Consider the following 15,508-nt stretch of genomic DNA (forward strand, 5'->3'; position numbering starts at 1 on the left):
TAAGATGTGGTACTGAAGTAGCTCACGACGAGAGTATATACACCAACCCCATATGGGCATAAAGATAAGATTTAAGTTCGTGGGACTGGCAGTGACTGGGTACACAAGCGTGCCAAAACAAATTTTTTAACTAGTTAAAAGTGATATAAAGATAGTAGTCCATAAATCTTGCCATTTAGATACCAAATCGGCAAAACCAACTGGGAAGTAACTGCAAAGTATGCAAGGTGTTAGTCACATTCTCGTTAGCATCGAACGCTATACGAGTATAGCATGCATAAACCGATTTATCTTTATGGGATTCAAAGTGCGAATCACTGCTGATAATATCCGTCCACCTTCAACTTTCGGTGTCCCAAGCCAATGGCACTTTCAGTTCAGTCCCGACTGGCCAAAGGAACTGTTCGACTTCCGCGAACGACCGGAAACTACCAATTATCGACATGAAGTCGAGGGAAGAGGATGTAAATTTTGATATACGAAATCAATGTGTGGTAGTAAACCAATGACTTTTCAGGGGTCTCCGGACGTAGCTCTGGTCAATGTTTTATCGCAGCAAAAGCAGAGAAGGCACCGATTACCCTGGCACTACGCACCATCCTTTCTGCTCTTGTGGGTTGTTCTATTCTACGCAGTGGTATATCCCTTATACCATCGTCTGCCGGACAGCGTCCTTATATCACATGAATCGAGTAAGCCTGGCCAATTTGTGGCGGAGAGGGCGCAGCGACTGCTCTACAAATACGACCGGATCGGACCCAAGGTGGTGGGTAGTGTGGCGAATGAGGTGACAACGGTGGCCTTTCTCGCGGAGGAGGTGGAGAACATCCGGGCAGCAATGCGCAGTGATCTCTACGAGCTGGAGCTGGATGTCCAACATCCTTCTGGCGCCTACATGCATTGGCAGATGGTGAACATGTATCAGGGCGTCACGAATGTGGTTGTTAAGATTAGTAGCAGGAGCTCCAATAGTTCGTCCTACCTGCTGGTCAACAGTCACTTTGATTCCAAGCCCAGCAGTCCTGGTAAGTCAACACATACTGTTCTTTTCAAAAAGTATCATATAATATTGGTTTACGCCTTCTTATAGGTTCCGGCGATGATGGCACTATGGTTGTAGTCATGCTGGAAGTCCTACGACAGGTGGCCATATCGGACACCCCATTCGAACATCCCATTGTGTTTCTGTTCAACGGAGCTGAGGAAAATCCTTTGGAGGCGTCCCACGGCTTCATTACCCTTCATAAGTGGGCGGAAAACTGCAAGTGAGTGGTTTTATACCCTGGCATTTAGCGGATATAACTACAAGGATAATTCTGCAGGGCTCTCATAAATCTGGAAGTGGCCGGCAGCGGAGGTCGTGAGCTCTTGTTCCAGAGCGGACCGAATAATCCCTGGCTCATTAAGGTCTGTATGCACACGACTAATAGCTTTCATAGCTTTTTGCCATGCTCAGGGTTATCAGTTGATATGCATTCAAAATTATATATGTTTATCGAATTTCGAATGTTAATAGCGGCAATCGACGATGGCGGGATGAAATTGCCTTTGAAGATAGCAGCATTTATTGACAAACGGACATTTATTTTATTTACTCCCCATAGTACTATTACCAGAATGCGAAACACCCATTTGCCACCACAATGGCCGAGGAAATATTTCAGTCTGGCATTTTACCATCCGATACGGATTTCCGTATCTTTCGCGACTACGGACAACTGCCAGGTGAGTTGGTCACGCGAGTGCCTTACTGGTTTGGTATTAAACTCGTTTTGCTTAAAGGCCTTGACATGGCGCAAATCAGCAATGGCTATGTATACCACACAATCTTTGATAATGTTCAGGCGGTGCCCATTGATTCCCTACAAAGTACCGGGGAAAATGCCTTATCTCTGGTGCGGGCGTTTGCCAATGCCCCTGAAATGCGGAACCCAGAGGTGCATCACATACAATGCAAATCTGTAATATTTGATACTAATTATTTTGTTTCGACAGGATCACAGCGAAGGACATGCCGTTTTCTTTGACTATCTGGGCCTGTTTTTTGTGTACTACACTGAAACCACTGGCATAGTCCTCAACTGTTGCATTGCCGTTGTCAGTTTGGTTCTGGTAGGCTGTTCCCTCTTGAGGATGGGTCGTGAATCGGATGCCTCTATTGGCCAAGTGTCCATATGGTTCGCCATAATCCTGGGCCTTCATGTGCTGGGGTTGGTCCTCAGCCTTGGGCTGCCTCTGCTGTTGGCAGTTATCTTCGATGCCGGAGACCGATCCATGACATACTTCAGTAACAATTGGCTGGTGATTGGGCTGTTCATCGTTCCAGCAGTTATTGGGCAGGTTCTGCCTTTGACTCTCTACTACACTCTAAAACCAAATGTGAGTTGCCTGCACTTTCAGTATTCACTATATTTTACCTTTTATGACTTTCGTAACAGGACGACATCAGCCACCCCAATCACATACATATGAGTCTCCATGCGCACTGTGTGCTCCTGTCCTTAATTGCCATTATCCTGACTGCTATAAGTTTGAGGACTCCATATCTGTGCATGATGTCCTTGCTTTTTTATGGAGGAGCTCTGTTGATCAATCTTTTAAGTACTCTGCATGATCGAGGTAACTCATGGCAAAACAAATCTTCCACTTAGATTGGTAACTAGTGCATTATTGCAGGATATTATTGGGTGCTGATGGTGCAAGTCCTGCAACTAGTGCCCTTCCTGTACTTTAGCTCCCTCTTCTACACTTTTCTTATGGTGTTCTTTCCCATGTTGGGACGCTTTGGACACGGCACTAATCCTGATCTCCTGATCGCTGTGATCTGCGCGGTTGGTACTTTCTTTGCACTGGGATTTGTGGTAAGAAATGTGGCTACTCATGAGCAAAAAATACAACTAATTCATGGTTACCCAGGCTCCTCTGATAAATATATTCCGCTGGCCCAAATTGGCACTGCTCGGATTGGGAGTGGTCACGTTTATATTCAGCATGATAGCGGTTTCCGAAGTGGGCTTTCCATATCGGGCCAAAAGCAGCGTGATGAGAATTCATTTCCTGGTACGTATGCTCCAATGCAAACAATGTTTGTCCGCAATAACACTCATAATTCTTCAGCAAGTTCGGCGCATTTTCTATGAGTACGATGGCTCCGTGAGTCTCAGTGATTCTGGCTACTACTTCGACTTCCAGGACCGTCGCCTCTATTATCCACTGGAGAACACTTCTGTCAATCTAACTGGCTTGACCAGCACCTCCTCTGAGTGCGATAAGTACCTGATGTGTGGAGTTCCCTGCTTCAATCACCGTTGGTGTAAGACCCGCGCCAATAGCCATTGGTTGCCTCGGGAGCAGGAGGTGGCCATTCCAGGAGCGACGTCACTAAAGCTGCTCAGCAAAGCTGTCTTGGGCTCCGGAAAGGTAGCCAGGTTCGAGTTCGAGATCACGGGGCCACCGCACATGAGCCTATATATTCAACCTCTGGATGGGGTTGAGGTGGAGGATTGGTCATTCATTCGGAACATGCTGGATGAACCCGACAAATACCCACCGCCATATCAAATATTCTTCGCCTATGGCAATGATAGTTCTCCCTTAAAGTTTCATATTGATTTTGCAGTGAGTTTAACCACATCCTCTATATTCTATATAACCACCACCTATATTCCTTGCATTAACGGTCTTCTTCATAGAAATCCTCGGGTGACTTCAGCACTCCAACCTTTCAGCTGGGATTTGCTGCTAGTTTTGTTAGCTACGATTATGATCGAGACGCTGCTGGCCTGAAGTTTATAGCCGATTTCCCCGACTTTGCTCACGTTATGGAATGGCCGACGTTGTATGAACGTTACATATTTTAAGTTGGTGGACTTATGCCACATCTCGATACCTTTTCTTTGCACCAAAAAACGCCTCTGTTAGCCCTAAAACGTAGACTTAAGTCTTATAATTAAACGCAATGATTTGAGTAATGGAATTTTCCCTGTTACCATACAAACTCATTAATCAAACGCTTGAGCACAGTCGCGTGTGTAGATTGTGAGATTATATTTGGTGGCGTTGATCCAATCTGACAAGCAATGAAACTTTTACCTATAACTAATCTAAGCATCTAGATCATAGAATGATTGCTTTTCCATGTATTTTGTTCTTGGTTTCCTATCACGGCGCCCTGTGGGCTATCTTTGAAAACTGAAGAGCGCCGATCGCGTAGCAATCGCACTACAAACATTCAGTAGCGATACTGCTGGGCATCGACACAGTTCGCTTTCCGCAGAATTGGGTTGGGAGTATGGGACTGCAGGCTGACGGCAATAAAGCAAGTACATATTAATAAACATTTTCATTGTACATCTATCATAAACCTATTAAGGAAAGTCTTTCGGACACCGTTCTTTACCATGTCTTGTCGAAGGAAAAGGAGTTGAAGAGAAGACTTCCGTGGTACTATGCGCCCTCTTTTCTGCTCCTCTGGGTGGTGCTATTCTACGCCATCGTGATTCCGCTCTTCTACCGGCTTCCAGATCGAATAACCATAGCCGACGAGCCACTTAAGCCCGGGCAATTTGTGGCCGAGAGAGCGCAGAAGATTCTCCACGAACTGGATCGTATCGGACCCAAAGTGGTTGGGAGCATGGCGAATGAGGTGACAACGGTTGCATTTCTCTTAAACGAGGTGGAAAAGATTCGGCGCGAAATGCGCGTAGACCTCTTTGATTTGGAGGTGGACGTCCAGCAGCCAACGGGCTCCTATGTGGTGGGAACCATGACCAGCCTTTATCAGGGGATTCAGAATGTGGTTGTAAGGCTGAGTACTACGAATTCGAATAGCTCATCCTATCTGCTAATCAACAGTCACTTCGACACGAAGCCAGGAAGTCCAGGTGGGTTGGCTTAAATGAACGTAGAACTTATTTAGTCTACTACAAGTAGTACTTGTTTGCAGGTGCCGGAGATGATGGCACAATGGTTGTGGTGATGTTGGAGGTTCTTCGACAAATGTCCATTTCCGAGAGCACGTTTATGCATCCAATAGTCTTTTTGTTCAATGGCGCCGAGGAGAATCCTCTACAGGCGTCCCATGGTTTTATCACCCAGCATAAGTGGGCACCAAATTGCAAGTATGTTTAAGATCGCAACTCAAATTGTTGTCTAAACTCTTACCCAAAGGGCAGTTATCAATTTGGAAGTTGGTGGCAACGGTGGTCGAGATATCCTATTCCAGAGTGGTCCAAATAACCCCTGGCTGGTGAAGGTACGTAGGAGATATCAACCAACAATATGCAGTGATATGTGGCTTATTTTAGTATTATAAAGAGCACTCAAAGCATCCTTTTGCCTCTACATTGGCGGAAGAGATCTTTCAGTTCGGAATACTGCCCTCTGACACGGATTTCCGAATATTTCGAGATTACGGAAACATTCCCGGTAAGCCCAAATTGTCAGCGTATAGATTCACATCTCAATTGATTACTTTTAAAGGACTCGATATTGCGCAGTTTAGCAACGGATACGTTTATCATACGGCATTCGATAGCTTCGACGCGGTTCCAGGACGTTCGGTTCAGAACACCGGGGAAAACATTCTAGCCCTCGCTCGAGCTCTATCCAATGCCAGTGAACTACATAACACTGAGGTGAGCATATTTCAAGAAATATATATCAAGAAATAATTTTGTACAAATTACAGGAGCATAGTGCAGGACATGCTGTCTTCTTTGATTTCCTGGGCCTCTTCTTTGTGACCTACACGGAAAACACTGGCATAATCTTAAACTATTGCTTTGCCGGTATAAGTTTTCTTCTCGTGGCCGTTTCGCTGTGGAGGATGTCATGTGTGTCCGAGGCTTCACCAGGAAGGATTTCGATTCTGTTTGCCAGTCATTTGGGAGTGCATCTTGTGGGCTGTCTTCTGTGCATTGGCTTGCCCTTATTAATGTCTGTTTTATACGACGTCAGCGATCGAACAATGACTTATTATAGCAACAACTGGTTGGTGATTGGTCTCTACATATGTCCGGCGATCATTGGACTGGTGCTGCCTTCCTCACTTTACCACTCATTCTGCTCAACTGTGAGTGAAGTGTCGTATTTCTTAGAATGAGTAACATATAGTAACTTACCCTATATTTACTTCAGGATAAATTATGCCACCCGTACCATATATACGTCGGTTTACATGCCCATTGCGTAGTACTGTCCCTTCTGGCAATTGTTTTGACTGCCATTGGTCTGAGGATTCCTTATATGTGTATGATCTCTTTGCTTCTTTATGTGGCCTCCCTACTCATTAATCTATTAACGACATTGCATGATCGCGGTAAGTGCAGTATGTTATTTTGATGTAGCACCATGTACCTAAACTTATTATACTTTCTATAGGATACTACTGGGTACTAAGCGTGCAGATCATCCAGCTGCTACAATACGTGTACTTTTGCTACCTTTTCTACATATTTCTCGTGATATTCTTTCCGGCGATGGGACGAAATCGCGACTCAGCTAATCCCGACATGCTTATTGCGCTGATCTGTGCCGTGGGAACTTTCTTTGCCCTGGGCTTTGTGGTAATATTGAGCTGGACTTTACAAGTATCAGATCGTTAATCATGCTGATTAGGTTCCCCTGATAAACATGTTCCGCTGGTCCACCTTTTTATTGATTGGTCTTGGCGTGGTGACCTTCATATTTGGCATGATCTCGGTTTCGGAAGTTGGTTTCCCCTATCGATCCAAGACCAGTGTGATGCGCGTAAATTTTCTGGTAAGCATATATAGCTTGTTTTCGATGGATTATCATACATAACTCATCGAATTCATCACAGCAAACTCGTCGAATGTTTTACGAATACGATGGTAGCCTAAGCGTCAACGATTCGGGGTACTACTTTGACTACCAGGACAGACGAGCTCTCCGTCCACTCAAGGATTACGCCGTTAACCTGACCGGATTAACACCAGTGGATGCGTATTGCGATAAGTACGTGATGTGTGGAATACCTTGCTTTTGGAGTAGCTGGTGTAGGGGGATCTCCAGTGCTGCCTGGCTGCCTCGCGAAAAGCAGGTGGTTGTGCCCGGACACCTGGAACTGAACCTTCTTAATAAAACCCTCTCGAAATCGAGAAATTCTGCGAGGTTCGAGTTTGAGCTGGCTGGTCCACCTCACATGGGTCTGTATATACGACCGCTGGATGGAGTGGCTGTGGAGGATTGGTCCTTTATACGGACAATGCTGGACAAGCCAGAAAAATACTCCCCACCCTATCAGATATACTTCTCTTACGGCGTGGATAGCTCCCCATTCAAATTCCACATCGACTTTGCCGTGAGTTGCAGTGTGCAGTGCAATATGAAAAGTATTACAGATTATCTACGTTTCAGAAATCCGATGGACAATTGGATGGACCGTTTTTTGAGCTGGGCGTTGTCGGGCATTACGTAAGCCAGGATTTCGAGAGGGATGAAACTACTCTTCGGTTCATAGCTGATTTGCCGGACTTTGTTCACACTATGGAATGGCCGTCGCTGTTTATGCGATATATCTTCTAGGATCACTTCCTGGAGCCCATTCCGTTTTGCATCCATTATATGTTTTTTGGGAATTCCAAGTGCTTTGATAGTGCACTCGATAAGCCAGCGCCTGATAGAAAAATATATATTAATCTCTGAAACCCCATCAAGCGTTACCTTAATCTGCCAGACATCGCTGAATGAATAAGCTTTAATTTGCAGCTGCCCCTCACACGCGTCGGAATCGCCACTTATGTATATTTATATCAAGTCGTAAACCCGTCCAATTTAGATACCATGGCCGTGGCCATGGTTCAGTTCACCTCAGTCCCAGCCGCCCGGTGCGCCTTAAGACAAAACAGTTCCCCCCGGTTCAGGTACCGGGTATCAGGGTACCGGGGTATCAAGCGGCACACGGCTTTATCTTTATGGTCTCTAGTGCGGCGGAAGGCTTCGAGTCGATATGCTCGGGGTGCAGACGTTCAGTTATGCGTTGATCGGACATTGGAAGGGTTTGACTTGGCTCCCGCTATCCCGCAATCTTACCATGGAGGAAAAGACTGATAAAGTGAGTTTTGATTTAGATGAGTGTGGTAGAAGGGATTTACAGCGTACTTATCAGGAGAATCCCATCGACACCGAGCTTGTCGAGACCCTTTCGCTGCGCAAAAGATACGTTCGCAGGCAGCGATTGTCCTGGTACTATGCCCCGTCCTTTCTGCTGCTCTGGCTGGCGCTCTTCTACGCCATCGTGATCCCGCTCTACTACAGACTTCCGGACAGGCTGACCATATCCGAGGAGTCACACAGGCCGGGAGAATTTGTCGCAGAGCAAGCACAGCGATATCTGCACACATACGACCGCATTGGACCCAAAGTAACTGGCAGCTATGCGAACGAGGTGACCACGGTTGAGTTTCTCGTAAAAGAAATAGAAAAGATCCGTGCAGAAATGCGTGGTGATCTCTACGACCTTGAATTGGACGTCCAGTCACCAACGGGGGGATACGTTTTCAACGACATGGTTAACATGTACCAGGGTATTCACAATGTGATCGTCAAACTGAGTTCGAAGAGCTCCCAGAGTGAATCCTATCTGTTGCTCAACAGCCATTTCGACTCGAAGCCAGGAAGCCCAGGTGAGTTCTCTCCTCTTTTCAATTTAAATACCAGGTTCTGATCGAGGTCCTTAGGTTCCGGTGATGATGGCACAATGGTTGTGGTCATGATGGAGGTCCTTCGCCAAATGGCGATATCACCGATCCCATTCGAGCATCCTATTGTCTTCCTATTCAACGGAGCTGAGGAAAATCCTCTTCAGGGTTCGCATGGCTTTATTACGCAACACAAGTGGGCCGAAAAGTGCAAGTGAGTCGAAAAAGCGGAATTTTTGATCTTTTTTGCTACAATAATGTACTTTAGGGCCTTTATCAACCTCGAGGTGGGCGGCAGCGGAGGTCGTGACTTGTTATTCCAGAGCGGTCCGAATAATCCTTGGCTAATGAAGGTGAGTATTATTATTTCTTAGGCAAAAGAAGCTTATGGCAAACACACCCTATACGCTTTATGGCCGAATTTATGGTCATTTATTTTACGGCTGATATATGTATACTAAACAGTATTCTTTATAGTACTACAGACAGCACGCAAGGCACCCGTTCGCGACCACAATGGCGGAGGAGATCTTTCAGAGTGGAGTTCTGCCCTCTGACTCAGACTTTCGAATTTTCCGAGATTACGGTAACATAGCTGGTGAGTAGATGAGTCACGCATGGGGATTCTATATGGGGATTGATAACCATTTGGCATTTCAAAGGTCTGGACATTGCGCAGATTGAGAACGGATATGTTTACCACACAGCCTTTGACACCTTTGAGAACGTACCAGGTCGATCCATCCAGAACTCCGGAAACAATGTCCTTGCGCTGGTGCGCGCCTACAGCAATGCCAGTGAGTTGTATAGCACAGAGGTAAGTCTATCCCTATACTGGTATAAACACAAGAATTTCACCTTCATATACGGATTTTGTAGAGTGATGACAGTCACGCAGTGTTCTTTGACTTCCTCGGACTATTCTTCGTGTACTACACGGAGACCACTGGCATTGTTCTGAACTGTGTGGTGGGAGTGCTAAGTCTGGTCTTGGTTGGGTGCTCCCTCTGGAGAATGTCCCGCCAGTCGGAGAAAATGTCGCTTGTCCAGATTTCGATCCGGTTCCTTATTATCTTGGGACTGCACTTGGTGGGCTTTCTGTTGTGCATTTGCCTTCCTCTTCTGATGGCGGTTCTATTCGATGCTGGAGATCGATCTCTGACCTACTTCACTAACAAATGGTTGCTGTTTGGCCTCTACGTGTTTCCCGCAATCATCGGCCTAGTACTGCCATTGACCCTGTACTTCACCCTGCTGCCCAATGTAAGACTTTTTCTTTTGGTAATGGTCCGTCATACCTGAGAGCTAACTTTTGACTTATTTACAGGAAAGAGTAAGCCACGCTTACCAGCTGCAGCTCAGTTTGCACGCCCACCTGGTTGTCCAGGCCCTGTTGGCTCTCATTTTGACCGCCATGGGGCTCCGATCCCAGTACCTGTGCCTAATTTCGATGATCTTCTATGGAGGGGCTCTCCTGATTAACCTAGTAAGCACGCTGCACGATCGTGGTAAGTTATAGTGTTAATCGCTATAATCTAAGTGATTTTGTGACACTGATTTATATTCCAGGCTACTATTGGGCACCGATTGTGATGTTTCTGCAAGTGGTATCGTTTTCGTACTTCTGCTACTTGTTCTACATGTTCCTCGTGATCTTCATTCCGGTGTTGGGAAGGAATGGCTATAATACCAACCCAGATCTTATCGTTGGCCTACTGTGCGGTGTGTGCGTCTTCTTTGCTTTAGGATTTGCGGTTAGTTTTGGTTAAGACAATTGGGTTTTTGAATTGTTTCACCACCATTTTGTTCCATCGAACAGGCTCAACTGATTAATATGTTCCGCTGGCCAAAGCTCATACTTCTCGGATTGGGAGTAACGACCTTTATCTTTTGCATGATAGCTGTCTCAGAAATGGGCTTCCCCTACCGAGCCAAGACGAATGTGATGCGGGCCAACTGCTTGGTAAGTCACCCTTCCATAATGATTGGTCAATATCTAATGGACTACTTCTTAAAGCATACTCGTCGCATCTTCTACGAGCACGATGGCTCTGTGAGTCGCAGTGATTCCGGTTACTACTTCAACTACCAGGATAGGCGGGCATTCGCCCCACTCCAGGACTCTGCACTCAACCTGACCGGATTGGAACCGGTAGCCAATAACTGTGATGATTATGTGATGTGCGGCATTCCATGTTTCTACTACAGCTGGTGCAAGTGGCGCCAGTGGGATGGATGGTTGCCTCGCGAATCGGAGGTGATTTTACCCGGTGAACTTACCCTGGACTTCCTGGGATATACGGTATTGGAGTCTGGAACAGTCGCGCGTTACCAATTCGAGTTGGCCGGACCGGCTCACATGAATTTGTTTATCCAGCCGGTGGGATCCGCCAAGGTCCATGATTGGTCATTTGTGAGGAAAATGCTGGACGAACCGGAGGAGTTCCAGCCGCCGTACCAGATCTTCCATTCCTATGGCACTGATAACACCTCTTTAAAGTTCTCCATTGATATGGAGAAGTCTGATAGTGGTTTTGATACTCCCACTTTGGAACTCGCAGCTGTGGGACACTGGGTAAGCTACGAGTACGAAAGGGATGCAGAGGCTAAAGATTTTGTGGCCGCCTTCCCCGACTTTGTCCACGTCATGGAATGGCCATCTATATTTAAGCGATATATTTTTTAGGTACTACATAGCTATAGGTTTCCATCTACAATTGTACAATATACTCCATTTATCACCTCCCGTTGGGATCCATTAGATAAAAATTGTTAAATATTTTGCTTAAGAGAATTTTATGTTATATTGAAGGTTTTAAGAAGTGATTGCAAACAAGCTCCACATATGTACAACAAATTAACTGATGGTGTTGAAAATTTCGATTTAACATTGGTTACCTTTCTAAAGCTTCAAAACGTTTATGACCCTTTTATATTGGCGAAAAAATGTAAGCTTTCATTTTGTAGACTATATTTATTAAGATGCCATTGACCTATCATAATAAACCTGGTAATAAATCCATGACTTACCGCGTGTGCTGATAAAAACGAAAATTTTGAAAAATATTGTGTGATAAGGTAATTTTCACAATTTTATCTTAATAGCCCATATATATCTTAGGGGACTTTAATGCATTGCCTTTGCGGACCAAACGTTTAGTTTCTCATGATATTGCAATCTAAGCAGTTCGACTTTCAAAGGATATTATAATGAGAAAAAAGATTGATAAAGTGAGTATGAGTATGAGTAAGAACATGATACTTGTAAGTTACGTGGCGTTTCTTAGGAGCTTGAGGGAGATTCCGAAGGCAGGCAAAGATTGCCTTGGTACTATGCCCCTTCCTTTTTGCTCCTCTGGCTGGCCCTCTTCTTCGCCATCGTGATCCCACTGTACAACAGACTTCCAGAAAGGGTAACCATCGCAGAGGAACCCTCTAAGCGAGGAGAGTTCGTGGCGGGAAGGGCGGAACAACAGCTGCATGCCTTTGAGCGAATTGGACCCAAAGTTGTGGGCAGTCGAGCGAATGAGGTGGAAACGGTTGAGTTCCTCTTAGACGAAGTGGAAAAGATTAAAATGGAGTTGCGCAGCGATCTTTATGAACTGGAGGTTGACGTCCAGTTGGCCTCTGGTGGATTTTTGATCGCCGGTATGTGGGACATGTACCAAGGCATCCAGAACGTCATCGTCAAACTGAGTACGAAGCAGTCGCAAAGTGAGTCCTACCTGCTGATCAACAGTCATTTCGACTCAAAGCCAGGGAGTCCAGGTGGGTATTGCGCATACCAAGTTCAATAAGAAGACACTAAGTGCAGAATAACTAGGGTCTGGCGATGATGGCACCATGGTTGTGGTGATGTTGGAGGTCCTACGACAAATGGCCACATCCGAAACACCATTTGAACACGGAATTATCTTTCTGTTCAACGGCGCCGAAGAAAACGCCTTACAGGGCTCCCACGGCTTTATTACCCAACACAAGTGGGCCCCCAACTGCCGGTTAGTCGATGGAGACCTTATATTTCAAACAATTTAGCTATAAACATTTCTTATAGAGCCCTTATAAACCTTGAGTCGGGCGGCAGCGGCGGGCGGGATCTCTTATTCCAGAGTGGACCCAATACTCCTTGGCTGATGAAGGTGAAGTCGCAGTAGCAAAAAAACTTATTATATTGAAATAAACTACATCTATTGAATCTGTAGTACTACAAACAGTTCGCGAAACATCCTTTTGCAACTACACTAGCTGAGGAGACCTGGCAGGCTGGAATTATACCATCTGACACGGATTTCCGTATCTTTCGGGACTTCGGAAACGTGCCAGGTCAGCTTCTACTGCAATAAACTGAACTTTACATGACACACTAATATTAATATTAAAACTAACAGGCTTGGACATCGCGCAGGCCAATAATGGACACTGCCTTCGACACCTTTAAAGTAATTCCAGGACGCTCCATACAGAACACTGGAAACAATATTCTTGCACTTGCGAGGGCATTCGCGAATGCCAGTGAATTAAGCGAGTCAGAGGTAACAATTGGCTCATACTTAGTGCATAGAGATTACCAAATCAATTTTCAGAACACTGATGATAGCCATGCCGTCTTCTTTGACTTTCTCGGACTGTTCTTTGTGTACTACACGGAGTCCACTGGTATTATCCTGAACTCCGTGATTGGCGTCCTAAGTCTGCTATTGGTGGGTTGCTCCCTCTGGAGAATGTCCCGCCAGTCGGAGAAGATGTCGCTTGTCCAGATTTCGATCCGGTTTCTTATTACCTTGGGACTGCACTTGGTGGGCTTACTGTTGTGCATTTGCCTTCCTCTTCTGATGGCGGTTCTATTCGATGCTGGAGATCGATCTCTGACCTACTTCACTAGCAACTGGTTGGTTTTTGGCCTCTACATGTGTCCCGCAGTCATCGGCCTAATACTGCCATTGACCCTGTACTTCACCCTGCTGCCCAATGTAAGAGATCTTAGAGCTTATTGCTTTATAGCTGATATAGCTTATTCGATCAATTTTAGGATAAACTGAGCCATCCATATCTCATCCAAATGAGTTTGCACGCGAAGTTCGTGGTTTTGGCCTTGCTAATTCTTATTTTAACGGTTATTGGTACCCGTTCCCAATACTTGTCCCTCATCTCATTGATCTTTTATGGAGGTGCTGTGTTGATAAATCTGACAAGTACATTGCATGACCGCGGTAAGAGATATGGTAATCATTAGTCTAAACACTGGTTAAAGTTGTTGAATACATTTTAGGCTACTATTGGTGCATTACTGTGGTATCTCTTCAGGTGATTCCATTTTGTTACTTTTCCTATCTGTTTTACATGTTGCTCGTGGTATTTTTCCCGATCACTGGAAGAAACGGAATAAGTTCAAATCCGGATCTGATTATAGCGCTATTGTGTGGCATTTGCACGTACTTTACAATGGGATTTGTTGTAAGTGTTGCTGCTCTAAGTGATGCAAATTTTACTTTTATCATTGGAACACTAGGCTCAATTCATCAATGTGTTCCGCTGGCCAAAGCTCATTCTCCTTGGCTTGGGAGTGGTGTCCTTTATTTTTTGCATGATTGCTGTTTCGGAAGTGGGATTCCCCTATCGGGCTAAGACCAATGTCATGCGAGTCAATTTCATGGTAAACTGTTTTCTATAAGCCTCATCAAGATTTCAAATAATTTATCTAGCTATCCTTTTGAAGCAAACTAAACGCATATTCTACGACTACGACGGCGCGGTCACCCACAGTGATTCTGGATATTACTTCATATACCAGGATAGACGCGGTCTAACTCCGCTAAAAGACTCCAATGTCAACCTGACTGGGCTAACTTCAATGGAGCCTGATTGCGATAAGTACGTGATGTGTGGGGCTCCGTGCTTTAACTTTTGTGGCGGACGAAGAAGGGCTGGGTGGCTGCCTCAAGCTGTGGACATACCCGGGGATATAACCTTGCAGCTATTGGACAAATCGGTACTGCCGGACGGCAAAACTACGCGATTTGAGTTTGAGCTCACTGGACCGCCCCAAATGAACATCTTCATCCAGCCAGTGGGTGTTGCTAAGGTCACGGATTGGTCCTTCGACCGAAAGTTATTAGAGGACACATACCAACCACCTTACGTCGTATATATTTCATTCGGGTTGGACGACAGTCCCCTGAAGTTCTTTATAGAAATGACGGTACGCGAACTGTTTCCATAGTTAACACTTTGTAAACATTTTATTTTCACAGAAGTCCAATGGTGATTTTAGTGGCCCTATCATCGAACTAGGAGTTGTTGGACATTTTATCAGCTACGAATTTGAAAGGGATGCACGGGCTCGCGAATTTTTGGCCGAGCTACCTAACTTTGTTCACGCAATGGAATGGCCCTCGCTTTTTAAGGGATATATATTTTAGGAACTTTCAATCAAATTTTAATTAAATGTACATTTTCACCAGATTGCTATTTAGTTTTTTTTTTTTAAATTTAAGTATGTGTCTTCTAATAAGCGCTGTATTCCTCAAGAGACCACATGTCTTAGCCATTAAGTATCTTGACCTTTTACCTTTTCCTTCGTCCATAACCTTTTCAAAAATACGTGCTTCTCTATCGTAGGTCCTCATACTGATTGTATATCTAATCTTGATATACGCTTTTATCGTTTGTGATTTAGGGCTTATAAAATTGATGCAAAATTTATGGTGTCATTTTACTACCTTTGTATAGCAATAATTATATTTATTGGTAATGTTGGAAAATGCTTGAAGGGCATTTACGCAAATATAATCGTGTCTTTCATGTTAACATATGCTGAGGCTCTACCATTAAACGATAAAAACCTT

The 15,508-nt window shown here is 44.9% G+C and overlaps 4 protein-coding genes across 6 annotated transcripts; all 4 read left to right on the plus strand.

Moving 5' to 3' along the window:
• Window positions 1-48: 48 nt before the first annotated feature.
• Window positions 49-4,184, plus strand: LOC6546830 (endoplasmic reticulum metallopeptidase 1). 3 transcript variants are annotated; one of them, XM_001975901.3, is made up of 12 exons: window positions 49-464; window positions 518-1,025; window positions 1,091-1,265; window positions 1,323-1,407; window positions 1,605-1,725; window positions 1,783-1,937; window positions 1,996-2,379; window positions 2,439-2,619; window positions 2,677-2,861; window positions 2,917-3,060; window positions 3,118-3,618; window positions 3,693-4,184. In XM_001975901.3, exons 1-12 carry the CDS (start codon window positions 444-446, stop codon window positions 3,858-3,860), a joined length of 2,628 nt encoding a protein of 875 aa, XP_001975937.1. In that variant the 5' UTR covers window positions 49-443; the 3' UTR covers window positions 3,861-4,184. The 3 variants fall into 3 exon arrangements, with proteins under 3 accessions (XP_001975937.1, XP_026836193.1, XP_026836194.1); XM_026980392.1 differs by having other exon boundaries at window positions 424-1,025; XM_026980393.1 differs by lacking the exon at window positions 3,693-4,184 and having other exon boundaries at window positions 424-1,025; window positions 3,122-3,196.
• LOC6546691 (endoplasmic reticulum metallopeptidase 1) lies at window positions 4,124-7,673 on the plus strand. Its single transcript, XM_001975900.3, is given in 14 exon segments — window positions 4,124-4,139; window positions 4,214-4,265; window positions 4,267-4,318; window positions 4,373-4,883; window positions 4,946-5,120; window positions 5,170-5,254; window positions 5,307-5,427; window positions 5,482-5,636; window positions 5,690-6,073; window positions 6,139-6,319; window positions 6,382-6,566; window positions 6,619-6,762; window positions 6,824-7,324; window positions 7,381-7,673. Coding segments are annotated over 14 exon segments (2,730 nt in total). The 3' UTR covers window positions 7,549-7,673.
• Window positions 7,674-7,999: 326 nt separating this feature from the next.
• LOC6546690 (endoplasmic reticulum metallopeptidase 1) lies at window positions 8,000-11,397 on the plus strand. Its single transcript, XM_001975899.3, has 11 exons — window positions 8,000-8,077; window positions 8,132-8,648; window positions 8,703-8,877; window positions 8,932-9,016; window positions 9,141-9,261; window positions 9,326-9,480; window positions 9,543-9,926; window positions 9,991-10,171; window positions 10,233-10,417; window positions 10,483-10,626; window positions 10,681-11,397. Exons 1-11 carry the CDS (start codon window positions 8,057-8,059, stop codon window positions 11,347-11,349), a joined length of 2,637 nt encoding a protein of 878 aa, XP_001975935.1. The 5' UTR covers window positions 8,000-8,056; the 3' UTR covers window positions 11,350-11,397.
• Window positions 11,398-11,873: 476 nt separating this feature from the next.
• LOC26526953 (endoplasmic reticulum metallopeptidase 1) lies at window positions 11,874-15,082 on the plus strand. Its single transcript, XM_026980173.1, is given in 13 exon segments — window positions 11,874-11,894; window positions 11,951-12,431; window positions 12,487-12,661; window positions 12,718-12,802; window positions 12,866-12,986; window positions 13,052-13,079; window positions 13,081-13,195; window positions 13,247-13,633; window positions 13,693-13,873; window positions 13,933-14,117; window positions 14,173-14,316; window positions 14,380-14,862; window positions 14,915-15,082. Coding segments are annotated over 13 exon segments (2,574 nt in total).
• Window positions 15,083-15,508: the final 426 nt, after the last annotated feature.

The sequence above is a fragment of the Drosophila erecta genome, unplaced genomic scaffold (assembly GCF_003286155.1).
Source record: "Drosophila erecta strain 14021-0224.00,06,07 unplaced genomic scaffold, DereRS2 tig00000092-arrow-pilon, whole genome shotgun sequence".
In the NCBI taxonomy this organism is placed as follows: Eukaryota; Metazoa; Arthropoda; class Insecta; order Diptera; family Drosophilidae; genus Drosophila; species Drosophila erecta.